The sequence below is a fragment of the Sminthopsis crassicaudata genome, chromosome 2, assembly GCF_048593235.1.
Source record: "Sminthopsis crassicaudata isolate SCR6 chromosome 2, ASM4859323v1, whole genome shotgun sequence".
Classification (NCBI taxonomy): domain Eukaryota; kingdom Metazoa; phylum Chordata; class Mammalia; order Dasyuromorphia; family Dasyuridae; genus Sminthopsis; species Sminthopsis crassicaudata.
This window is the reverse complement of record NC_133618.1, coordinates 471530392-471558149: the sequence shown is the minus strand read 5'-3', so window position 1 is coordinate 471558149 and position 27758 is coordinate 471530392. Positions and strand designations below refer to the sequence as shown.

General features: G+C 35.6%; 2 protein-coding genes across 6 annotated transcripts in view; both read left to right on the top strand.

Moving 5' to 3' along the window:
- The window catches only part of LOC141557463 (uncharacterized), a 28788-nt gene extending 24891 nt beyond the window's left edge, over nt 1-3897 (top strand). For all 5 annotated transcript variants that reach the window (XM_074293180.1, XM_074293185.1, XM_074293184.1 and 2 more), the window contains one exon: nt 456-3897. In XM_074293180.1, the coding sequence (XP_074149281.1) occupies nt 456-1684 (1229 nt within the window). In that variant the 3' untranslated portion in view covers nt 1685-3897. The remainder of the gene's footprint in view (nt 1-455) is intronic.
- A 44-nt stretch (nt 3898-3941) lies between these two features.
- LOC141557458 (uncharacterized) overlaps nt 3942-27758 on the top strand; it is a 70476-nt gene continuing 46659 nt past the window's right edge. The window contains exons 1-5 of the mRNA XM_074293154.1: nt 3942-9208; nt 9752-10088; nt 10930-11018; nt 26775-26901; nt 27411-27506. Of these exons, the coding sequence (XP_074149255.1) occupies nt 10073-10088; nt 10930-11018; nt 26775-26901; nt 27411-27506 (328 nt within the window). The 5' untranslated portion in view covers nt 3942-9208; nt 9752-10072. The remainder of the gene's footprint in view (nt 9209-9751; nt 10089-10929; nt 11019-26774; nt 26902-27410; nt 27507-27758) is intronic.

Here is a 27758-nt window from a genome sequence, read left to right as displayed (position 1 = left end):
ATTGTACTCTGTATTATTATTATAGTATTATTACTATTTTCTCCTTTTCTCACTTTAGTGATTTCTTTTTCATAGCCAAAGCTACAGTATAATGTGATGATCGCCTTAGCACCCTGGATACCTTAGAATCAGCTGTAATCAGGATAAGCAAAATTCCTTGATCTTTATTCTTGGTCTTTAGCAGAAGTGAAGGGAATGGAAGAGTAGGATCTCCACAACTTCACCTCTTCGTCTCCCGTCCAGAAGTGACTCTGGCTAGTCTTACTCCATCCCCTAGTCCCTTCTACAATTCTCTATACATCAAACAATTGGCTCAGCACGGATAGTGGGAAGGGCCATTTTCCAAGCATATTCTTATAGAGTATAGCCTTAAGTTCTCAGTTGTCCAACTTCAATGCTTTAACTCATGAGTTTCAGCCCTTTACAGTAGAGAGTTATATTTTTCTTTCTTTCAGACTGGGAGATCAGACAAGAAACCAAGAAGTCAACTGCAAAGAAAGACATTTTTGAAGAGAGATCATCCCAGAAGGTAACAGTGGAAAGATTCCCAAGGGATAGCATATGGTACTCTAAGCCAGGTGAAACAAGGAGATTTGAAGACCATCTTGGGGTTGGGGCCCCACAAGAAATACAAGAGAGATATCTAAAACAAACAATAGTTTCCCAGTCTAAAATCTTACCTGAGAAGAAAGCTCCTGAATGTAATCAGTTTAATCTAGACTCAGTCCTTATTATGGAGCAGAATGTTCCCACAAGAGAGAGATATCATGAATATGATATATATGGAAAAACTTTTGACTATGATTCAGACCTAATCAGTCATCAGAAAATCTGTGTACCGAAGTCTTATGAATGTACAGAATGCAGAAAAATTTTTAGTAAAAGTGCACTCCTTACACAACATTGGAGGGTCCATACTGGGGAGAAACCCTATAAATGTAATGACTGTGAAAAAGCTTTCAGTAAGGCTACTCTCCTTATACAACATCAGAGAATCCATACTGGAGAGAAACCTTATAAATGTAATGAATGTGGAAAAGCTTTCAGCCAAAGTATATGTCTTACTCGACATAAAAGAATTCACACTGGGGAAAAACCATATGAGTGCAATGAATGTGGGAGAGCCTTTAGATTGCGTGGACACCTTACCCAACATCAGAGGATCCATACTGGAGAGAAACCCTATAAATGTAGTGAATGTGAGAAAACTTTTAGTCAGAGTACAGACCGTACTCAACATGAAAGAATTCATACTGGAGAGAAACCCTATAAATGTATTGAATGTGGGAAAGCATTTAGATGTAGTACACATCTAACTCAGCATCAGAGAATTCATACTGGAGAGAAACCTTATGAATGTAGTGAATGCAGAAAAGCATTTTGTGATAGGTCATCCCTTAATAAACACCAGAGGATTCATACTGGAGAAAAGCCCTATGAATGTAGTGAATGTGGGAAAGCCTTCATTCGAAGTTCAGACCTTACCCAACATTACAGAACTCATACTGGTGAGAAACCTTATGAATGTAATGAGTGTGGAAAAGTCTTTAGCCTGCATGTACATCTTACTCGACATCAGAGAATCCATACAGGAGAGAAACCTTACAAGTGCATTCAATGTGGGAATGCTTTCAGGCACAGTTCAGCTCTGGTCAGACATCTGAGACTTCATAGTGGAGAATAATCCTAGGAATTTAGTAAATAAAGTCATTTCTTTTGGACTTAATTCATATTCAAATACTCTATGGTCATAATAGCACCAGCTATGATTTTATTTGATGTACTTAAATGAGAAATATGCTGCTTCTTCACCATCTCTTTCCCCACTATATATCTTTTGCCCATAATATATTTCCCACTTTTTACAGGGCATTCTCATCCAATAATGGTTCCTCACAAAATCAGTTTTTTAAATTTCATTTTAACAATAATTTAACTAAGGTTATGAAGCATTTTACATTGCTGGGTAGTTTGTTTTGTTTTTACCTAATTTTTTGGTTTGGGACTCCAGAGCATTTTTACATTGTTTTTGGTGATGAAATACCAAAAGTAATATGTGAGTCCTATAGGGTTAAGGAAGTTGATCATTAGACGTACTGCCTTTATGTGAATTGGCTTGCTTTCCTTAGCACTAGAATTGTATTGGTGTAAGGAGTGGATTTATTTCCAAGTTTCCTTTAAAGATATAGAATTTTATTTTCAAAATAAACTCATCTTTAGACAAGTACACTTCATGCAGCAATCTACTGAAGCATGGAAAGTTGTTTATGTATTTTGATAAAAAGGAGTACTAGCCACAGTTATGAAATGAAAGAAAAGAAAGAAAGGAAGGAAGAAAGAAAGAAAGAAAGAAGAGAAAGAGAAAAAGGAAAAAGAGAGAGGAGAGAAAGAAAGAGAGAAAGAAAATAGCCTTTGGGAGGCAGCTGATTAGTGCAGTGGAATAGAACACCAGCCCTAGACTCAGAAAGAGCTATGTTCAGATTCAGACTCAGAAATATTCTAGCTGTGTGACCCTAGACAAGTCACTGGACCCTGATTGTTTTCTCTCCTTTCCTTTCCCACCCCCTACAAATAACCTCTGAGTGCAAAAAAATTGAATATATAAAGGCAATACTCCTGATTATGGCTGGTTATGTTATGAGAGAAAATATTCTAAGTTTAACAGAAGTCAAATCAGTTTTTCATGTAGGAACAAAAAGGGTGTCACATTCCTATCAATATCCTGGTGATCTTTTTTTATAGATATGAGGAAATATATGTCACAAAATTTTATTGGTATAAGTAAATGATAGCAATTTTTATAAAAGATATAAATTGATTCCCCAGAACAATTCATTATCATAGCTAAAATTATATTTAATGATAGATGAGAACATATTATACCAAATTCATATCTGCCTTCATAATTCTATCTTACTTTGAGTTGTGGCAAATAAGAAATAAGAAAATGAATAAAAACCTCCATTCACAAAATTTAGATTTTCTTTAAGAAGATTTTTTAATAAGCACTTATGGTTAAAAAAAAAAAAAAAGTTTGTGAAAGATGTAGGACCATTAAATTGCTTTCTAAAAGACTGATTGAGATATGTTTGTTACTTTTCTTACTATGAATTACCTCATAGAGGAAACAAAAATTAAAAGACCAGTGTTGAGCTTTCTGCTGCTGTTTTGAATCTACCACTTCATCATTATGAACAGCTTCATTCCATACCATAATTAATGTCAGGTGGGGCACACCTGCTCTTCAGATCAATGAACCAGCCCTTGATGGAACTGAATTTTTCATCCTTTGATGTCTTAGCATGTTGTAGATTTAATTAAAAAAAAAACCCTCTTAAGTTTTGATGTTGTGTTGAAATACAAAGACCACCATCATGATTCTTAATACACACACACACACACACACACACACACACACACACACACACACACACACACACACACACACACACAAAGTGTAAGGCATTTGGCAGAGCAATAGAATTGAAGTTCAAATCCTTGATTTGATACTTACATGGGTGATCTTGAACAAGTTATATGTTTAGCATTGTCTTCGTGCTTAAAATAAAGGGGTTAAAATGATCTCTGAGGCCCCTTTCAGCCCTAATCTATGATTCTTTTACTTCCCCACATGAGTATATATTCCTCAGTTTCCATAATCTAATCCATAATCCTGCATGTTGTCTTGGAATAGTGAACTGCAATTAGAACCTCTGTTTTTCCTTGTTTCCAGGAATTTTTGAGGATTCCATATAAAGTATGGTGGATTGTAAGACACTACCCAGTTACTTGGGGAGAGAAGTATATGTTGGTATATTTGCTATATGTTTCATGTATTTGTGTTTGTATTTATATTTGAAATTGTAATTTGTATAAAATTTATTTTTTTTCTGACTATTGGAAAAGTGAGGTGTTTTTTTTTTGTTGTTTTTGGGGTTGTTTTTTTTTTTTTTTTTTTTTTGCTATTTCTGTAATGCAGTATAATAATGAGAGGTTTGCAGAGCCACAAGGATAGTCTACAGAGTCCAAGAGCTGATTTTATGCATGGTAGTCTAAACCCTCCAGATTTCTGTAACTAGGAAGATTCTGCTAAATGGATTGTTTCATTTACACTAAGCAAGAATAGAGGCTATAGAATGGAATGACAAACTTTCTGGGGCATCTAAATGTTTTGTTTTTCAACCAAGGGGGGTTCAAAACACAAAATGTAAAAACCTAAGATGATTTGGGGATTTGGTAAGCAAATCATCAGAAATCAAAGAAACAGTATTTTCCCATAGCTATGTGCTATTGACTGTCAATCACAGGTTGAAGTTCCTATGACTAACAAGTTACACAAAGATATATTAACCTTAGTCCTTTTATCTCCTCCTATTTACCAGCTGAAGAAATTGAAATTGAGTTGATTGATAATAACCACCTAGAGATAACATGGAAGTGGGTAGAGACTGAAAACAATCTTTCATACTATGTAGTATGTCAAGATTGACAGAAGAGTCTGGTACTTTGGTTTCAAGTTTGGAATGAAATGAGACACTTGGAGAACATAAAGCAGTACACAGAAAGAGATTATTAGCTATAACATGGAATAGATATCCAACATTATACAATGCTTTTGCCTCACACCCATGTTTTTATTGTGTTTCCATCAAAGAATCTTGCCCAAGGCTTATGATTATCTCCTGGAATGCACATCAGGGAAAGAAAGATTAGTAGAAAGCTTATTCAAGAGATTGATGAGCACAGAACAAATCATGCTGCCCTTTCTTTGCACAACAATCCACCAACTCTACTGGTGATCAGGAAGCCACAACAGCCTTTGCCCTCCTGGGTCAAATGCCTTTCAGGATCTGTTTATCCTTTATGGCAATCACTGGTAGATATTGCTGTTACCACACCTCTTATAACAAGGAACTAAATGTCTTCTACAGCCCAACTTCTTAAACTGTTGTTCATGACCCTATATAGCTCTCTAAATAAATGTGTAAGTTATGATTTATCTTTATTAAATGTTTGATTTGTATACTTATTATATATACCTATATACCCAAGATCACATAAAATTTTCTCTGGGAAAAAAGGTTGCAAGTAGAAAAAGATTAAGAAGCCCTGTTCCACAGGACCTCTTGTCTTTTAGGATATAGAACTGTTACTGGACAACCTTAATCTCTGAAATGGGAAAAGGCTAGTATAGGCAGCAGAGGGAAGGAGGGGGAACTAAACCAGAAAGATAAGGGGAAAAGATTTTGCTTTTCCTCTTTTGGGAGAATCAAGTCCCATATTAGTACACAGTACGCTCTGGTGATGCAGGAACAGCATCAGAGATGTCAGGTCATATAGTATAGTTAATTCTAGCCACATCACCAATTATCACACATCAGAATAATCTGTAATAAACTAGCTATGAGGTTAACTACTCTTTTATATGTAGTCTGAACAGACACAAGCATTGATTCCAAGACTTTTCCCATACTAGAGGCTTAGGAACCAGGACTAGATGATTGAAGACTGGAGCTGCTAGGACCTCTCCTTTCTTGGAAGCTTCATTGGGATGATACCAAAATTTTTATCCTTTACAGACTTCTGCTAAGCGGCTGCTCACTTCTTTGGAGGGAAGTGAATAACCTTCACCTTCATTGAAGAATTAAGGATTAGCATTGAGTTGTTTCTGGGCTTCCCTTCCAAGTAATTCATTATTGTACAGAAACAATTTCACCTCCTTCAATCTGTTGGAAACTGTGGGTTTCCAACAATACCACACCTTTCTCCCCAAACTTTGGGAAGGGGTTGTAGACAAGAAGCCCTATCATTTGAGGGGTATCTAATCTATTTCCCAAGATTTATAGAGCCACCAAGATTTATAGAGCCACCCGAGAGGAAAAGCAATGGTCTTAAGGTTTGGACAACTACAAGCGACAGAATAAGAACAGGCCAGAAAGGTCAAACAAAATTGTGGCCAAAAATATTCTGATCAGATTAAGTCCTGAAGCTAGATCAAAGAAACTGCTAAACAAAAGAACCTTTCCTTCTACTGTGGCATTGATTCATTATTACTATGGCTTCTGGGAAATGGGACACTCAACTCTTGGGAGTCAGGAGGGTGACCACCAAGTTCTTAATAGTAGCAGATGGGAAAAAGCCAATTTACCAATTTAGAACAGGTGAAGGGCCAAATGAATTTTCAAAAACATCCTCCCCTAGGTATGTTCTAGATTGTGTCCAGAATAAGTACTTATCCACTGTGTTCCCAAGCATAGCAGGCTGGACTGTGGTTTTTCTTATATTTGATTTTCTACTACTATAGGCAGCACTGGAAAAGGAGAATCCTACATATGAGCCACCTAACTAGGACCTCTTGCCACTGTGAATTTGTCTGACCCAGCCAACATGTCATCAAAATAGCGTGTACGAATATCCTTGGCAAGTAATGATTTTCAGGGGTCACAAAAATTTCTTAGGCTAAAAGGTTGTGAATGAAAAAAATTTAAGAAACCCTGTTCTAGATTACCTTTTCATAACTTGAAATTGCTTCACCTCTACCTGGGATATGGTATTGTTTGATATGTAAGTACCTGAAATGGCTTGGGCAGTTCAAAAGTTTTCCATTTGCCCTTATCCATGATAACTATCATAGAAGTTGCTATATTAACTACATATAGGTACCAGCATTAACTACAACCTCAGCATTGTATACTTACAGGTGCTTAATATTTTCAATAATATTTTCAACTTAATTCTGTTTGCCTCAGTTTCTCATCTGTAAAATGATCTGAGAAAGAAAATGGCAAACCATTCCAATATCTTTGCCAAGAAAACTCCAATTGGGGTCACAAATCAGACACAACTGAAATGACAACAAAAATATTTCAATAAATGTTCATTTTAACAAAGCTAAGTGGCCCATAGGTTTGGAGTCAGGAAGCCCCAAATTCAACTCCATCTTCAGATACTAGTTGTGTGTGACCCTGAGTGAGTTGTTTAACCTGTATGCCTCAGTTTCCTCAACTGTAAAATGAACATAATAGCACCTACCTCACAGGATTAGTGTAAGAATTTAGTATGTGTAACAGCACAGTGCTGGCACATAGAAGATACTAGGTAAAGGCTTAATCTCCATTTTAAGTGCTTTGCAACCCTTAAAGCACTACATAAATGCTAGCTGTTATTATTGGTGGAGAACATATCTTATTCAGCATTGTATTCTCCAATAAGTTAGCATAGGTGTGATTTAGTTGCATTCAGACTCAAAAGATCTGGGTTCAAGTCTTCCTATCACAGCAAAGATGGGTGGATTCCTCAGTCTTAGTTTCTTGCTGTATAAAAGGATTAATTTTTTAAAAAGCTTTTTATTTTCAAAACATATGCATGCATAATTTTTCAACATTAACCCTTGCATAGCCTTGTGTTTCAGATTTTCCCATTCTTTCCCCCATTCTCTTCCTTAAGATGGCAAGCAATCCATACATGTTAAAATACATGCTAAATCCAATATATATAAACATATACAATTCTCTTGCTGCACAAAAAAAAAAAATCAGATCAAAAAGGAAAGAAAATGAGAAAGAAAATGAAATGTAAGCAAACAACATCAAATAGAGTAAAAATGTTATGATCCACATTCAGTTCCCAGTGTTCTCTCTCTGGGTGTAGATGGCTCTCTTCATCACAAGATCATTGGAACTGGTCTGAATCATCACATTGTTGGAAGGAGTCACATTCATCAGAACTGATCTCCTGATTCTGCTCATTTTGTTCATGTAGGTCTCTCCAGGACTCTCTAAAATCATCCTCCTGATTGTTTCTTATAGAGCAATAATAAGGAATAATTGTTTTTATCTATTAAAATTTCACTATTACCTTGCTCTGGAGTTTACACTCTAATGGAGGAAACATGCAATTGCTATGTACAGAATAAATTGGAGATAATAAAGGGAAGGCACTAGCATTAAGGGAGATCTGGAAAAACTTTGTAGGGGATGATACCAGGCTGAGGAGCAGCTTTTATTTTAGAGTGTTAAGGCACTAATGGGAGTAGTTAAGTGGCTGAGTAGAGAGTGCTTGAAATCTAGAATGCTCATTATCCTGAGTTCAAATTTGGGCCCACACACATACTAGCTGACTCTGGGCAAGTCACCTAGCCAATTTGCCTCAGTTTCCTCATCTGAATGAGCTGAAAAAGGAAATGGAAAACCATTCCAGTATCTTTGCCGAGAAAAACCCAAAAGGAGTCAAGATACCACTGACACGACCAAACAAGAAAAGGAGCTAATGAAGGATGTTTTAGTTGAGAAGCTGTGCTTTAGGAATACCAGTGGCAGGGGGGAGGCAGATGAGTTAGGAAAGTGAGTCTAGGTGAGAAGTGATGAAGGCCTGAAACAGGGAGGAGGGCCAGAGAGTAAAGAAAAAACGACTAAAATGAGAGATGTCATAGAGGCAGAGATGATCAAGCCTTGGCACCTGGGTGTATGGGTGGGCGGTGGCAGGAAATAACCAATGACTGGTGTTGGGAAACTCTTCGACCTTCCTCTGGGGAGCGGTGCCCTACCGGGAGATAGGAAAATCGGTTTGAGTTTGGCTTGTCCCTCAAGTATCTCTCACAGATTGGGCACCATTTCTCTTTGTAAATAATGGCATTACCTCTCTCCGAATCAGATTTTGTTTCCTCAGGTCCTAAATTCCTTATTAAAATTCCCTTTTGTCCTCATCCCCGAAAGCCACTTCCATCCTTTGACTATTCCTCCTATAGGTTTCCTCAGCCTGTTCCCACCTAAACACAAACTCTTCGAAGTCATACTGCCATTTCCGTTTCCGTTCAGAAAAAGGAAAAAGCCATTTGGTTGCCAAGGAGACAAACCCAGGCCCTAGAAAGGTGAAGCGAGAGCTGAGACTGCTTTGTTTGATGCAGTGATCGTTCGCTTCCCCGCCCTTCCTCTTGATTTAAGGGATAGGGCTAAACTTTACTCTTGGCTATGCCCTAGTAGAAAGACTAAAGTATTTCACGTTCTAGGAAGGGACTGGACGCGGCCATCAACCACATGAATCGCTGGAAGTCGTTTTGGCAAAGAAGCCAAAGAGCCCATGTCATTCTGGAAGTTGTAGTCCTTTTGATTCTCTAAGCGCAGGCGCTCTCTCGACACTTGTCTGAGGATGCGTGCGCGTGCCCGTCGCCATGATTGGTGGGTCTCCCCGAACCAGTTCCTTATCTGAGGTCAGTCCGGGTTCCAGTGCCAGGTACTTAATGACCCGGGCCGAGCCTTGACCCCGCCCTGAGTCAGAACTGGGCGGATCCGGGCCCCTGGGAGGGAGGTTTGTCCGAGTCCCTTCCAGAAGCCGCCTGGGTTATCAGACGCCAGTATCATGTGCCTTAAAAGCACCAGGATTCCACCCGCAGGCGGCCAGACCTTGATTTCTTCTCCCAATATGTGCTGCATGGCAACTAGCACAGAGTTTTAAACAGAGCTGGTGCCATTTAGAGCAACCTCTCGTATTCATTGTCTGTCATGTTACGCCCCGCCCAACCCTCCCCCAGAGAATGCAATTTCCATGAGATCTGGGGCTGTCTGGTTTTTTTACCTGTGTCCCTAATGCCTTGCATGTGTAGTAAATGGGTATTAACTATTTGTTGAATTAGATATTTTATGAAAACATAAAACTCAACCTGTGCCCATTCTATGGGCATAGCCTGCTTCTATGGCTCTTTTCAATGTTATTTGGCAATCTGAGGCTGATATTTTGTCTTCTGTGTCCACAGCAGTCGTGCACTTACTCTAGTTATCTAGTCTGGAGCGTCACAGGAAGGGATCCTGCTGAAGAGACAAAGATACCAGGCCCTGAATGACAATCTCACATAATGTGACTTTGCCTCTGAGGTCCTTCCTTAGACCTTCTGGAAACAAACCGGAATCAGATTCAAAAACAGATCCATTTGGCCTTAGACCTTTGGCAGAAAGTTCAAGGAGGAGCTGATCCTTGAGTGGTTAACCAATTTATAACCATCTTGCCTGGCTAAAGAGGACTGGAGTGATTTCAGAATATCTAGAATAGGAAGTGTGACTTAAAGGATCTGACCCAAATGCTTGGGGAGAAAGGTGAGAGTCTTAAAGTAACAGAGAAATGAAGAAAAGGCCAGAGACCAGTTGCTAGAACTTTGTCCATATTGAAAAGTAACATTCTTTTATCTGGAATTGCCTTCATTTTTAGAAAGTTTGTTCAATAGGTACCATGCTTCCTGGATTGGGGTATTGTATTAAGGGAATAAAATTTACCCAACATTGCACTTTTACTCATCATTCACCAAATGATGGTTTAGGGAAGAAGCCACAAACCAAACAAAAATGGAAATTTCTGAGATTGAGAATCCTGAAACAAAAGCATATAACCAAACACTTTGATTTCAGTAGATTTCTTGCAAGATAGTGGATATCATATTTATAAATATGCTATATATCCAGTATTTTATATAAATGTTTCCACATATTTACAAACTGAGTTTTAGCAGATCTGATTGATCTTGGAAGTGATCTCTGGCCAAGACTATGACTGTACTAAATAAAATTTTAGAACTGTAGGCATGGAATATATAGCCCAAGCTTACATTAGTCACCCATATTAGTTTGTACATATTTATTTTCTGATGTCTCCCCCATTAGATGGTATAATTCTTGAGGGTAAAGACTCTATCTCTTTTTGTATGCTTAGTACTAAGCACAGTGCATGGTACATAGTAGACATTTAATAAAGGATTGTTGACTGACTGATAATATAATAAATCATTTCTGATCCCGCGACTAGCAGAAAGTATTATTATTGGGGTCGATTCTTTTCCCCTACAGAGTGTACTAAATGCTCAGTGAAAATTTCTAGTCTTGAAATTTGAGTCAGGGAACCACAAGGCAAAAGACTCTTTCATGATTTTTTCTTCTTTCACAGTTCTCTCTTCTCAGGAATATGCACTTATCCAAGACAGAAACACTGAGACGCCAAGAAAAACCTCTGAATTCCTTACAGCCAGGTTCCAGGTAAGTTGAGAATTGTTAGTTTCTGTCTCTTTCTCCTTTCAATTCTCTTTATGCCCTCAAATGGCATCTCCTGGTTGAGGGTAGAACATTTCCTTCCTGCACTTATACAAAAAGGATTCCCTGTTGTTTTGTTCTAGGAAACTGGAAATGTGTCTGTCTTACATAGTACCAGTGGCCCTCTCTTCCTCACCTGAAATCCACCCATATATAAGGTTATTCACTCCCATTATATGCCCAGTACTATGGACCTGCGAACCAAAGTAAAGAAACAAGAGACATCATTTTTGTCCTCAAAAGCTTTGTACTTTCATTGGGGAAAATAAAAACGTTCAAGAGATAAGTCATAGCTATATAGCATAGATAAAAGTTAATTTGACAAGACATGAGTTGGAGACAAAATGAATAGTGCAAAGAATAAATATAAAAATTCAGAGGAGGGAAAAAGTATGGTCAAGCAATAAGTAGGAAAAGTCTTCCTAAAAAGCTAGGATTAAGTTGACATTAAGAACGGAAAGAGACAGTAATGAACTGAACCAGCTACACCGAGCAAAAGAACTCTGGGAGATGACTAGAAACCACTATATAGAATTCCCAATCCCTCTAATATTTGTCCGCCTGCATTTTTTATTTCCTTCATATTTCAAAGTCAGATTCTTTTTGTACAGCAAAACAACTGTTTGGTCATGTATACATATATTATACTTAACTTGTACTTTAACATATTGAACATGTATTGGTCAACCTGCCATCTGGGCGGGGGGAAGGAGGGAAAAAATTAGAACAAAAGGTTTGGCAATTGTCAACGTTGTAAAATTACCTATGCATATATCTGGTAAATAAAAACTATTAAAATTAAAAAAAAAAAAAGAATAGAAAGAGAATAACTATTCAGATAGAGAGTACTTCTTGCCTCAAAGTCTTCAGATAGAATATATTCCAAGTTAAAGGGCTTGTAACTCTAAAGAGTCCTTTGTAGGAGCCAGATAGATATTAAGAACATATATAGACACTATGCTCAGTTTTAAGTATACAAATACAATCGAAAAGGAAGACAGCCCCTGCCCTCAAGGAGCTTACATTCTGAAGAGGAAGACCTCACATAAAAGAGAAATTAAAAAAGAAAGGGGGAGAGAAATATTCAGGGAAGTTGTGACAGAGCAGTACCAGTGAAGTGTACCTCAAGAATATGATACATTTTAGAAAATAGTAGGCAATAATTTGGTCAGTTAGGTGCCACAGAGGATAGAGTACCATCTTTAGAATCAAGAAAATTTCATCTTATTAAGTTCAAATCTGGCTTTAAATTCATACTAGTGGTGTGACTGGGCAAGTCACTAACTATTTGCCTCAATTTCCTCATCTATAAAATGAGTTGTAGAAGGAAATGGCCAACCACTTCGGTATCTTTGCTGAGAGAACCCCAAATGGGATCATGAAGAAACAGACAAAACTGAAACAACTCAACAATGCAATAGGTTGGCTCTAAAGAGGAGAGTCATGTTGTCTGATGTCTTGAATGCCATCTTGAGTATTTTTTTTTTGTCATCTTAGAGGGAGTTGAGAATATTTAATTATTTGAAGTACAGAGTAGAGCATGGAAAAGAGGTATGATGACAATTGTATTTGAGTTTCTACCTTCAGCAAATAGCAAAATTATCTATATAGTAAAGTAAATATGACTATTTAAGACCAGGTCTCATGGTAGGTAAATAATTGCTGATATACTTCCTATATGAATTTTTTTAATTTTGAATTTAACAAAAAAGCATTTCACATACATAGCATCCCAAAAGGGGAATGTATGAAACCACAAACCTGTACTTCATGTCCCTTTTTAAAAAAGTAAATACCAATTTCACATCATTTGCAAAGCTGTCTCATTTGTGTTTATTTCTGACCATCTTTTTATTCCTTCTGGACGTTTTAAAAAATGTTTTGACTCTATTTTTTGTGTGTATCACTGTTGCTTATTTTATTTCCCCTAAACATCCCCAACTCCAATGAACAATCTACAGAAAGGAGGAAACAAATTGTAATATTTTCATTTTTTTTTGTCAATGCCTACTATAGCTAGGTGCTTAGAACTGGGGATACAAAAAGAGGCAAAAAATAGTCTCTGTCTTCAAGAAGCTCACAATCTAATACAATGTTTATTTTTAATACTGTAATACATGATGACCAAATATATTATGAAATAATGTTTCATATTTGGATATATCACTATATCTACTCCTCCAACCTCTGTGTGTGTGTGTGTGTGTGTGTGTGTGTGTGTGTGTGTGTGTGTGTAACAAATATTTTCAATCAAAAGGAATCCATATAATGACCTTGTATTAAAGATGTATACCTCTTTCTGTACCTTGAGTTCATCATTTCTCTGTCAATAGATGGGATAATATGCTTTATCACAAGTCTTCTGAAGTATGGTTGGTCATTTCATTGATCAGAATTCTTACATTTTTAATATGTTTTTAAATTTTGCTTTTAAATTTTTTTCTCATTTCATTCTTTTGTTTACTTAACTTAAAATTAGTTTATATTACCCAAGTTTTTCCTGAAATCTTTTTCATTTTTTTATAGTGCAGTGATATTTCATTACATTCATATAGCATAATTTATCCAGCTATTCCTCAGTTATCTAAGAGACAATCTAAGTCACTCTTTTAAATTCTAATTCTTCGCTTTTCATTTCCTACTTTAATCCCACCTTCAGGAATAGAAAGTTTATTTTGCTTGTGACTTTTCCTTTCCTATTATTTTCTATTTTAACCCTGTTCCTTACCTTTCATTTTGCCTTTGAGGGTAACATATTTCTACATTAAATTGTGTGTGTTCAATCCTCTTTTGTCTTCCTTCCTTCATAATTGTGTATTCTTCTCATATATCCCACTTATAAGTAATAAGTTCTGCCCCCATTTCCTTCTTACTACACTAGAATCCTTCCAGTTGCTCTGGAAGCACTTCCAGGTGCTCTGATTATATGTATTTCAAAGTTGCTATTCAGCTCTGGATTTTTGTTAAGGGCCAGAACTCTGAACTTGAAACAAAGAATGCTTACAAGGTATTAAGTGGAATTGAGGAGACAATGGTTATCTAGTTTAGCATGGTTCAGTATGACTGATTTAATCTTACAATAAATAATGATTTCCTAGTGATATAATAATTGGTTTATACTCAGTGTAGAGTGGAGCATATAAGCTAGGAGCCTCATCCAGGATTCATTCTGGGAAATTCAGAAGCCAGAGAAGATAGGTGGGAGCTCAAGCTCTCAGAACCAAGGACAGACATTCATTTATTTGATCTTTGCTCTTCCTGGTGGCTGGCCTGGCCTTCTGCTTTCCCCATTAAAACCAAGGCCAGACTGAAAGGCTCTCCAGAAAACTGCCCAGCATCAGGCAAAGAGATAATAAAGGATTTGGATTTTAACTCCTGGCTACTCTTGTGGTGATTACTAAACTAAAATGAAGGCTGCTCCCAAGACCCCCAGAGATCCCAAGGAAACAGAACCAGAGAACATTACAGACTTTTCCATCAAAATGGAATAGACTCTTAAAGGTCTGTTATTTGTTTGGTTTTTCCCCTGACAGAGTATACTCAATTTTTCAGGATAAATTATTCTTTGTTGTAAGTCTATGTCTTTTGCCTTTTGGAATACTCAATTTCAAGCTCTCTTTTCACTTACATGGAAGCTATTAGACCTTAGGTGATCCTGACTAGGGTTCCTTTGTACTTGAATTGCTGCTTCTTTTATCTTAGATTTTAGGGATTCTTAACTTATCTCTTCTTAATCTTTTTTCTAAGTCAGTTGCTGATAGCATATATCTTGTATTTTTTGTATTTTTTTTAATCTTTTGATTTTTGTTCTATTATTGTCTCTTGGAGTTACTGATTTCTGTTTATTTCTGTTTTAGAAATAGATTTCTATTCTATTCTAGTTTTCCGGGAATCTCTTCCTTGAGTAAAGTTTAAAACACTTTCTATTTTAAGCTGTTTATTCTTCTAATTTTCTGCTCTAGAACTTTTTCCTTTTGTTTCATTTCTTCTTAGTCAGAGATTCTTAACATTTTTGATGCCATGACCCCTTTTGTAGTCAGATAAAGCCAGGATGTGTTGTGTGTGTGTGTTTTTTAATTATGAAGGAAATAACTCAATTTAATTTAGAGATAATAAATGCATAATTGTATTTTTTTCCTATTTAGGTTCTTGGATACCCTAAAATTAATCCATAGATCCCCATGTAGTTTATAGATTCTTTGTTAAGAACTTCTATTCTGTTTATTCATGTAGTCCTTGTGGAAAATCCATCTTTTTCTCATTAAAGTCTGCTTGTAGTTGTTATAGAGTTCATCTTTGCTCCCAAGCTAGATTTTTGCAGCCTTTCTAAATCTATAATCTTTGTCTTCTTAGACATACAATTTTAATCTCCTTTTACTTCTTTGCAAATACCTGATACTGATATCAGTCGCTCCGAGAGTATAGGATCATGTATCAAGAGTGAAACCATATACTTATAGAGGGTGAGACAAGTTTCTATATCAAGCTAAATATGTTACATTTGTTATAATTCTGATGAGATTAAAGTTCAGACAGTGCTTATCCCTCTACTTTCTTTTCCTCAACTGTAATGTCTTTTTTACCTCTTCATGTGATGTAATTTACCACATTTTACCTTTCCTTTCCTCTTCTAGTTTCTTTTTTATATCATCACATTAAAGTTAACTTTTGCCTACACTCTCTAAGCATACCTCTGACAAAGAAATAGTTCTCAAGAGTTGTTACATATATCATCTTCGCATGTAAGGATAAAACAATTTTTCTCCTCCCTTTTTTCCTTCTTCTTTTGAGTCTTATATTTGAAGATCAAATTTTCTGTTCAGCTCTGGTCTTTTCATCAAAAAATGATTGAAAATCCTCTATTTCATGTCTATCTGTTCCCCTGAAAGATAATGCTTAATTTTTGCTGAGTACTTGACCTCTTGTTTGTAGTCCATGCTCCAGTTGCCTTCCAGAGTGTCATATTCCATATCCTTTAAAATAGAAGCTGCTAGGTCCTGAGTAATCCTGATTGTGGCTCCTTGATATTTGAATTGTTTCTTTCTGGCTGTTTGCAGTATTTTCTCCCTGATCTTAAAATTCTGGAATTTAGCTACAATATTCCTTAGAATTTTTAATTTTGGGGTCTCTTTTAGGAAGTGATCAGTGGATTCTTTAATGACTCTTTTAACCTTTTGGTTCTAGGATATCAGGAAAGTTTTTCTTGATGATTTCTTGAAAGATGTTATCAAGGCCCTTTTTTTTCATTGTGGTTTTCAGGTAGTCTAATAAATTTTTTCCCCCCCTGAGGCTTTAGTTAAGTGACTTGCTCAGGGTCACACAGCTAGGAAGTATTAAGTATCTGAGACCAGATTTGAACTTGGGTCCTCCTGAATTCAAGGTTGGTGCTCTATCCACTGCGCCACCTAGCAGCCCCAGTCTAATAATTCTTAGATTGTCTTTCTTGGATCTCTTTGTTTTTCCATTAAGATATTTTACATTTTCTTCTCTCTCTCTCTCTGTCTCTCTGTCTCTGTCTCTCTCTCTCTCTCTCTCTCTCTCTCTCTCTCTCTCTCTCTCTCTCTCTCTCTCTCTCTTCTATCTGTCCAATTCTATTTTTTAGTGAATTATTTTCTTCATTTAGCTTTTTTTTTACCTCCTTTTGCTTTTAGCCAGTAGTACTTTTAAAGAGTTTCTTTTTTTTTTTTTTCCATTTCACCAATTCTGTTTTTTAAGGAGTTTTCTTTTTCTGTTTTGAGAAATCCTATTTTTAAAGAAGTTTTTTTTTTCTCCAGTATATATTTTTTTCCATTCCACCAAACATATTTCAGTCAATGTCTGTGTTTTCTTTCCCAAAATCTTCTGGAAAGCTCTCGTTTCTTTTCTCTCCCCATTTTTCTTCAAACTCTCTTTTAAGATCCCTTTTAAATTCTTTCAGGAAAACTTTTTGACTTTGAGACCAGTTCATATCCCTCTTTGAGAATTCATCTGGAGTCATTTTGTCTTTGGTGTTCACTTCTGGGCTTGTGTTCTGATCTTCTTTGTCTACATAGAAGCTTTCTATAGTCAAGATTTTTTTTGTTTTATTTCTTATCTTGAAAGGTTGAGGTCTGTTCCTCTGGCACAGAGGAGATTATCCAGAGCTGCTTCTACAGGGTGACAGAGCTCTCTACCTGACTACTCTAAGGATGGCTGATGCTACAGGTTTCCCCCACTACACTGGGTGGTCTTGACCAAGTCCTACTTGTTATGCTGGGATTCATGGGCCTCTCTATTTGCCATCTCTAGTTTCATCAGAGGTCTCGCAGCTAGTCTACTAATCCACTAGTTTTCTGAACCAGGACAGAGTAGACAAGGTTGCTGTATTTTTGGCTAAGAGCCTTCCATTAGATTCCTCATTCTAGAACTCTCTGCCTTGGGCCTTCCTGTGCTAAGCCTGGGATGAACTACATTCCCTCTCTGCCCAATTCAGACAGACCTTTCCTGAAGTCCTTCCAGGATATCTTATGCTGGAAAATTATTATATTCCTAATATCTGTGGGTTTTATCACTCCAAAATCCACTCAAAGGCTTTATCTAGTGTTAATTCTGAGGGAAGCCAGGACAAACTCAGGACTAACTCCACTCCAAAAAACATTTAAGAGAGAGAAAGAGAAAGACACAGACAGCCAGAGAGAAGAAAAAAGAAAAGGAAGGAAAGAAAGAAACAAAGAAAATCCACAGATCATTTCCTGAAAGAAACAATGCAAGGAATACTACCAGAATTATTGTAGCTAGAAACTAGAGTTCTCAAATCAAAGGAAAAATACTGCAAGCTAGCTACCAGGAAGGAGCAATTAAAAAATTACTGAGGAGCCATAGTGGGAGTGAAGTAGAAAAGCACTCCAAATAGGACCATGAGAAACATAATCTTGAATCTTTGTAGTTATAAGTTTATTACTAGTTATTCACTCCCTAATGCAGATGGTATTTTTAACAACCCAGTTGTGCTGTCCTGAAAAACCTAAGACCTTGATAACCTGATAAGCTTAAAGAAATACTGCTTATTGCTGTCTGAGAATATCACTCTTAGAGTAATAACTTTTTACCTCCTGTTTAGAATAGAAATTCCTTTTAGTATGACAAATGTATCAAGAAACATTTTGATGTCTGTCTCTTCTTTCTATAAATATGTGGCTCTGAGACCACTCATTCGCTTGCTCCCTTGTTCTAGTAGGGTTTAGTCGCTAGCTAGCAATAAGCGCTCTTAAATTTTCATTATTTTGGCTGCCCTGTGTTTTCTCTCACCTGGACACTTCATTACCACACAAGCAGTCACCAGAATAAAGAAGTAAAAAACTTGGAACATTATATTACAAAAAGCAAAATATCTAGGCACACAACTAAGAATAACTTACCCAGAGAACCTGAGTATAATACTTCATGGGAGAAAATTGATCTTTAATGAAATAGAGGACTTCTAAACCTTCCTGATATAAAGACCAAAACCGAGTAGAAAATTTGACATACAAACATAGAAGTCATGAGAAGTATAAAAAGATAAACACGAGCAATCATAAGGGATTAAAATTTTTATCATATAGGGAAATGATACATGCACCTCCTCAGAAGTCAGTAATCATTAGGGTCATGGAAGAAGTCTGTTAGATAGAGGTCCTTGGAGTTATTCTGTTATGTTTCAATTTTCTTTTTAATAAAGAATGAAAAGAATGGGGAAGAGGAGAATTATACAGAGGAGGGAAGGGAGAGGAAGAATAGGGAAGAGTAGAGGGACCCGACAATACTTGAACTTCACTCTGATCTAAACATGTCTAAGGAGGGAAGAATACATATATGCATAATTGGGTATAGAAATGCATCTCATACAAAAAAAAAACAGGAAGAAAATTGTTTAAGGGAAAAGTTAGGTTTGGAAAGGAATTAATCATAAACAAAACAAATTCGAACAGGGGGCAGAAGAAAAGAAGGAAAGCCCTAAAAGAATAGAATGGAGAAAAATACCACAATTAGCAGTCTTGACATAGTAAAACTATCAATTAATCTCTCAGTCCTGGATAAATCTAACTCAACAATAAACCTAAAAAAATAAAGGAATAGAATTTTAGAAAAGTTAGATATGATAAATCTCTGGAGAGCATTGTGTGGGGAATAGAAAGTGGTATAACCAGTTTTCAGCTGCATATATGGTACCTTATGAAAAGTAGAAATTGTAACTGCATCCTTTACCAACTATAATGCAATTAAAATTATATTCAATAAAGGTCCTTGGAAGAACAGGGCATGCTTTATTGTTAGTCTTCTAAAGTTATATGTAATGACAATATTAATCATTGTTCCATTGTCTTTCATTTTTATTTTCCAACACATTATTGTTTAAATTGTTCTCTTTACTTTTCTCATTTTCTCCTGCATCATTTCATTCAAGTGCTCCTAATAATATTACATTATGTTCATCTACCACAATTTGTTCATCCATTTTACAATCAGTGAACCTTCGTAGTCAATAAACAATTATTAAGAACCAATTTTTGTATTAGGCACTATGCTAAAGGCTGGGGATAAAAAGAGAAAAAAAAAATCCTTGGCTTCAAGGAACTTACATTCTACCAGCAGAAGACAATCTGCAAAAGAAAGCTGAAAATCAGGTGTGGTGGGAAGATACCCAATCAGGGTCATGATGGAAAAGGGCAAAGAAGTCCAATGGGAAGTGAAAGGCTCATTACCCTACTTATGGAAGTTGGCAGGGAGGGATTCTACACTTTGCCAAACACCTTCTTTCTTATTCTTTGCTGTCAGCAAAAATAAGGCTATAAATATTTTGTTTGTATTGGGACCTTTCTTTTCTGACTTTGATGTTTTTGAACTATACTTAGTTTGGGTCAAAAGTTTATATTATTTAGATTTTGTAATAGAATCCAAATTGTTTTCCAGAATGTTGATTTTTCCATGTGCAATTTAGGCATATGGTATGAAATTATTATTGGAACCTGTTTTCTTTCAAAATGCTTTTCAATTTTTCTAGCAATATTATAATGGAGAATATTTATCTCAGTGGTTTTTTATTGTTGGACTTGTCAAACAACCTACCACATCCAGTTGCTTCTAAGTTTTGCTTATGTAGTATTAAGTAATACTAGATAGCTTTGATATAATTTCTGCCTTATAATTTTATTTGAAATCTGATAATTCTTGGCCCCCTTCATTCCTACTTTCCCACCCATATTTCCCTTGAAATTCTTGACCTTTTGTTCTTCCAAGTAAATTTTATTGTCGTTTTATCAGTCAACATGAATCAGCTGGTATCTGTTTCTACTTAGCACTACTAAGACTCTAAAGTTCTAAGAGAACTTAGAAGTCACTTAGTGACTAAGCAAGATCATATAATAAGTAGCAGAGCCAGGATTCAAATTTATATGCTGTAATTCCAAAATCAACATCCTTTCTACTCTAACACCTTTTTATAACGTTTTTCTGATTTTTGCTTGAAATACTGTTTTGTGGACTCTTTTATTATCTGATATTTAACTGAATTATTGTTTCTATTAATTTTGTTGTTGAATCTCTGGCCTTCTATAATTATCACATCTGTGTAAATACAGATAATTTTGCTTTTTTGCTTTTTCTTTATGCTTCTTTCCTCAATTTCCTTTTCTTTTGTTTATAACTAATATATTTAGAATCATTGCATAGCAAATAAATTTTAAAATCTTTTAGTGCCTCTGTTGCAAATATAAGAAACTGGCTACACTTGTTATATACTCTAATCTCACTTCCTTATCACTTGCATTCTGACTTTTAATCCTGTTACTCAATGAAACTGTTCTCTCCAATTCTCAGAAATCTTTTAATTAACAAATCTAATGATTTTTTCCTTAATCATTATCCTATTTGACTTTTTTGCAAAGCATTTGACACTACTAATAACCTTCTGGATACTCTGTCCTTTTTCAGTTTTTGGCATTGCTCTCCCTTTTTTCTCTCCTTAACTGGTTAGTTTCCTAGACCATCATCCATGACTTTCGTTCTCAGATGGCGATCTTCCTTCTGGGTAGCTATCCTCCCAAAATTCTGAGCAGATTCATTTTAGCAATCCTCCATTAAACAAACTGCTCCAAAAACAACCCAGATTTTTATTAGAATCATTTAATTTCATAAAAAACTTTGTTTTCTTGATGATATGAAATTATCTCTATTCCTGGATTCTTCATAGAAATCCCTCAAAAAACATTTCCATACAAAGCCACTGTGCTTGACTAAATTCTGGACCACTGGAAATTTCACCAGTGATTAATCCAGACTCATTGTGTGAGCCAGGATTAAACATAACTAAAGGAGAAAAATAATTTGGTTATTTCGTTTTTCCACTTGATATGGAGTGGTGACACATTTTCTCCATTTCCAACTGCACGTGAATTTTTATAATTTCCCATATTTGGTCAATTACTGTTGTTAAAGAAAAAAATAATTGGCTTTACAAAACATTTATTGATATTTTTCATTTTTATATTGCTTCCACATTCCAATATATGCCTTTCCCCTTCTACACCTAGAGAAACAGGCAAACACATAATGATTACAGCAATGTAAATGGAAAAAACAAAAACTGACATTTAATGCTATATAATTATAACAAACAAGTTTGGCCAGAGTTACAAAACTGAGGCACAGGGAATAGAATGATTGCACAGAAGTTTGGTATTGTTGACTAGCAATGACTCTCTCCCCCCTTCTTCTCCTATGAGACTAAGAAGTGCTTATTGAGTCCAGGTACAAGACAGCAGCCTAGTTTTCTGGACAATAAACAACATATCCTTGAAGGGTATTTTGGGTGGTATAAAATATCAGACCCAACTTCCTTACTTTCACAAACATACCTCAAAGTCAATTAGAATCCTTGAGGCAAGAAGAGCTGTATTTTTTTTTATTAATTTTTATAATTATAACATTTTTTGACAGTACATAAGCATAGGTAATTTTTTTTTTTTTACACCATTATCCCTTGTACTCCCTTCTGTTCCAAATTTTTCCCCTCCTTTCCTCCACCCCCTCCCCTAGATGGCAGGCATTCCCATACATATTAAATATCTTATAGTGTATCCTAGATACAATATATATGTGCAGAACCGAATTTTGTTGTTGTTGTTTTTGCAAAGGAAGAATTGTATTCGGAAGGTAAAAATAATCTGGGAAGAAAAAAAAAAATTGCTCACAGTTTACACTCATTTCCCAGTGTTCCTTTTCTGGATGTAGCTGATTCTGTCCATCATTGATCAATTGGAATTGGATTAAGAGCTGGATTTTTAAACTTAACCCATTACAGGCCAGCTGGCCTCTGAATCAAGTTTAGAGATAAGGATCATGATTTAAGCAATTATACGACAAAAGCAACAATACAGGAAAAAAAAAAAAGTATTTCTAAATAGGACCAATAAGAAAATGATACAGGTTCAATCTTAAACCTTCCCAGGTTCAAGGGAAAATTCTTAACCAAATAAGAAATAGAGATAATTATGAAAATTTTTATTTATATAACATTAAAACACTAACAATTTTATTTGTATAACATTAAAAGCTTTTTGCATAAAGCAAAATAAATGCAGATAGAATAAGAAAAGTAACTGCTGGGCTGGACAAAATTCATCTGGAAGAATAAGACTCTCAAGTGAAAGATGAAAAAAAAAAGAGGCTAGCTATGCCAGATTTCAAACTATAAAGCAGAAATCATCAGCATATCATCTGGCTAAAAAATAGAGAAATCATTTAATGAAACATTAAATGTACAACAAATCAATTTCTTATTGTCTGATCAACTCATAGGCCCTAGTTAATGGGGCAGGGACTCATTTGACAAAAGTTGCTGGGAAAACTGGAAAACCGTCTAGAAGGAATTTAGTTTAAACCAATTCATTATACATCAAAATAAATTCTAAATGATTTGGATCTATAGATGGGAGAAGAGTTTATTATCAAATAAAAGACATAAAGAATTGCAGTAGGAAAAAAAAAAGCATTTTTAGTTATACAAAGTGAAAGAGTTTGGGAGTTTTTGCACACATAAAAAAATTGTAGTTAAAAGTTAGAAGGAAATAACTGTAAAAAATATGGCAAGTTTCTCTATTAGTCTAATTTCCAAAATAAATAAGAAACATCCAAATTTGTTAAGAATATGTAATACTATAATTGAAAATAGAGGATATGAAGAGGCAAGTTATCAGCAGCCTTACTTATAAAAATACAGTGAATAAGTAATAATTGGAAAAATGAAAAATAAAGCAATTTTGGATATCTTCTTCATACCACCATATTAGCAAAGTTGGCAAAAAGAAGAAAAATGACAAATGTTGGAAGGGTTTGTGGACACACTAATGGCACATTAATGTACTCCTAATGGAGCAGTAAATTGTTTCAGGTAATCAAGAAAATGATTTGGAAATATGTCCCCAAAGAAACCATTCTTGCTAGGCACATACCCATATACCACAGGGAACTTAAAAGGCAGATGGAATGGTTCCATACATACCAAAAAACTGAAGAGCCCGGGGAAGAGAGGCATCCATCTTTTGAGAATGGTTGATGGTATAATATAATAGAATGTTATTCAAAAAGAATTAAGAGACATTTAGGAAGATATATATGAATTAATATAGAATAAAGCAAGCTCAGCAGATTACATGAGGATCACAGTCCTATAAAAGAAAGCAGTATTGAAAGATTTTAAGAATCTATTTTGCAATTTTATAAGATCTCCAGGTCACTCCCCTTCCTTTGTCAATGAGTTATGATATTGCTGTGTTCCTCTCTTTCTGCCCTCATATAGGGGACTTCAGTATTGACTCTCTCTCTAATATCTTAACCACTCAATTTTTCAATCTACTTACTTCCCATGAATTATTTTTCCAGCCCACCTCTCCTCGATCTTTCTGAAGTTTTTGACACTGTTGATTTCTCTCTCCTCCTGATACTCTCTTCTCTCTGTGTTTTCAGTCCTGGTTCTCCTCCTTAACCAAACCAGGATGGTTACCAGATAGAAATGAGACCCAGTGAAAGGCATATTTCTAGCATTTGCTATACAACTTATTGTAGAGAAATTACTATTTCTAGCACTTATTAGTTATAATTTCAAAGCCTCACTTTCCTGGAAGGATGAAATAATAGAACTTTGACTAAATAAAATCAGTGACATAAGGAGAAAAGTGCTTTGTATTTCTTATTATTAACTGTATCAGATAATATGTTCTTAAATTTCTTTTTTTTTTAAATTATAGCTTTTTATTTACAAGATATATACATGGGTAATTTTTCAGCATTAACAATTACAAAATCTTTTGTTCCATTTTTTCCCCTTCTTCCCCCCATCCCCTCCCCCAGATGGCAGGTTGACTAATACATGTGAAATATGTTAAAGTATATGTTAAATACAATATACATATATATGTCCATACAATTATTTTACTGTACAAAAAGAATTGGACTTTGAAATAGTATACAATTAACCTGCAAAGGAAATCAAAAGTGCAGGCAAACAAAAATAGAGGGATTGGGATTTCTATGTAGTGGTTCATAGTCATCTCCCAGAGTTCTTTCGCTGGGTGTAGCTGGTTCAATTCATTACTGCTCTATTGGAACTGATTTGGTTCATCTCATTGTTGAAGAGGTCCACGTCCATCAGAATTGATCATCATATAGTGTTGTTGTTAAAGTATATAAAGATCTCCTGGTCCTGCTCATTTCACTCAGCATCAGTTCATGTAAGTCTCTCCAGGTCTTTCTGAAATCATCCTGCTGGTCATTTCTTACAGAACAGTGATATTCCATAATATTCATGTACCACAATTTATTAAGCCATTCTCCAATTGATGGGCAACCACTCTGTTTCCAGTTTCTGGCCACTACAAAGGGGACTGCCACAAACATTCTTTATGCTCTTAATTTAAAAAGAAGAGACTATTATTAACAACCTACTGTTAAAGTGCCCAGGAGGTTTGCCAAAATGTCATTCTCAATATGCTCAATCATTGCAGCCCTATATCCCAACCCAAAAATCAAATGTCTAGACTAGTGCTTTAAATTCCTATAAGGTATAGTAGACACATTAATGTGTGGCCCTAATATAAAATTTTGGCTTCCAGCCCCCAAACCCATATTTGTAAAGATCGGGGCACCATAGACTTTCCCCAGTAATCAAAGGTGGATTACAGCCAAAGCAATGATTTCAGGAAGTCCTCGTCATCAATATAGAAGTACTTTCATGGGTCAGAAAAAAAGAGTAGAATGCTGTATGGCGACAAGGCCCAGATGAAGCCCTTTAATAAATGGCCTTGATTATATTCTCTCAGTACCTTCCACCTTCATTAATCTACTACACAAATGTCAGAAGGTCAGAAAGATGATCATTTTTTGGTCCAGGAGAACAGCCCATTTCCTAATGAAAAAATTTTCAAGACCTAATATTCTTCAAATATTATCCCATAGGCAACTACTGCTAAGGTTGGTTCTTAGAAGGGCTTGAAAGCCTGTTCAGGGAAGGTAAATCATTGCATGAATGCAGAAGGAGTTTGTGATACTGTAGCTATTGTAGCTTGAACACAATTCATACTGTATTCATCTTGCCTTTCCCCCAGGATTATCTGGCCTGAATGATCTCCCCATCTGTCACGCTATATATATATAGCCTTATTTTGAGATAATGTAATATGGCTGCTAAAAAAATAGATAAGTCTTATACTTCATTAATGTGTCTATAGTGAGGCAGATAGGTGGTGCAGTGGACAAATAGTGCACTGGGCTTTGAATCAAGAAGTCTTTAGTTCAAATTATGCCCCAGATACCATGTAAACCATGGCAAGTTACTGTTAACCTTTATTTAGTTTCCTCAATTGCAAAGTAGGGATAATAATGGCACTTCCCTCACAGGATTGTAATAAGGATCAATGAGGGAATATTAGCAAAAAAATGTTTAGTACAGTGCTTAGTACAGACATATATTAGGTGCTATATAAATTCTTATTCCCTTCCTTTTCTCTTCTCTATGGTTCTGGAACAAGGAAGGGAAAAGATAAACCCTCCCTATTTATTCTTGGTTGGACTGTAATATCATGTAATATAGACATGTAATATGCTCTGCTCTTCATGCCACATTTCAAAGATAGCATTGATACACTAGAACACATCTAGAAGTGGGTAACCAGTATGAAAAAAGTCATGTGAGAAATTGTTAAAAGAACTAGAATCTTTATTAGCCTTGAAAAGATTTAGCCAAGCTGTAATAGTTGCCTTCAGTTATTTGAGAAGCTGATACATAGAAGATCGATTTGATTTATTCTTTGTACTTCCAAAGGAGACAACTAGGAATAATAGGTAAATATTCCAGGAAAGCATATTGCAACTCAATGAAAGAAATAAATTTATAACCTTTAGAGAATTACAAAAATGGATTGGACTACCTTATGAGACGATGACCTCAATGAAAAGTTCAAGCATAATAAAAATAAAGATATTTGAGTGGAGGTAGACTTTACAGGCAGAGTTTCTTAACCCTAACTTTTGTCTCACCCATAGGTACTAGAAGGTAATTAAATAATAGGAAATTAAATAATTTACTTAACTCAGAATAATCAGATTCTGGATTATCATCAAAATTTAATATTGTTTCCTGCTTTTGATGCTGCCAATTCTCTCCAATGTCATTTCCTAAATTAAACAAGGAGGTATTTCTCATTCCAGGAATCACTGACATTCAAGGATGTGGCTGTGGACTTCACCCACGAGGAATGGCAGCAACTGAATTCTGATCAGAGATACCTGTATAGGGATGTAATGCTTGAGAACTATAGGAACCTAGTCTTTTTAGGTAAGGGAGGCTTTCCTGTATAATTAAGCACGAACATTTCCACTGAATACTAATTTTTTCCCCTCAGTTACCAAAAGTTATAATGCCTCTGAGATCTGTGTCAGAACCTGAAGCTCAGTGATCATATATTCTTGGGGGCAGCTTGGTGGCGCAGTGGATAGAGCACCAACCCTGAATTCAGGAGGACCTGAGTTCAAATCTGGTCTCAGACACTTAACACTTCCTAGCTGTGTGACCCAGGGCAAGTCACTTAACCCCAGCCTCAGAAAAAAAAAAAAAAAATCATATATTCTTAATACCTTTGAAGCACAAAACAGAGTATACTTTCTTCCCCTTTCCAGGTAAAAGATCTATATTTCATACAGTAAGAAAAAGGACTCTTGATGTGCTATCTATAAGTTGTATGTTTCTTATATTTCACAGGTCTTAAGAGTTTAGGGGATTTTTTTTCTGGAATACTTATTTTTCCAACAAAAATACTCAAATCCTTTGTCTTTCCATATGGACAGGGCATCAGGTTTCTAAACCAGATGTCATTTCCCAGTTGGAGCAAGGAAAAGAGCCTTGGCTGATAGAAAGAGAAATCTTCACATATTCTTGGCAAGGTAGGTAAGGAAACAAAATAATATTTATACATACATAACCGTTATGGTAGATAAATATGGTAAATTATAGATTGTTATAATTTTATTATTGAATGTTATCTTATAGGTGGTTTTAGAACCACCAAAAACAAGAATACCCAAGGCTAAAGAAAATCAAGACAAAGAGAAAATCTGCACTGAGGCAGGAGATATGTTGGAGGCAATAAAGAGTGTAAAAGACTTACAATTTAGTCTCTTGGTCTTTTGTCTGAA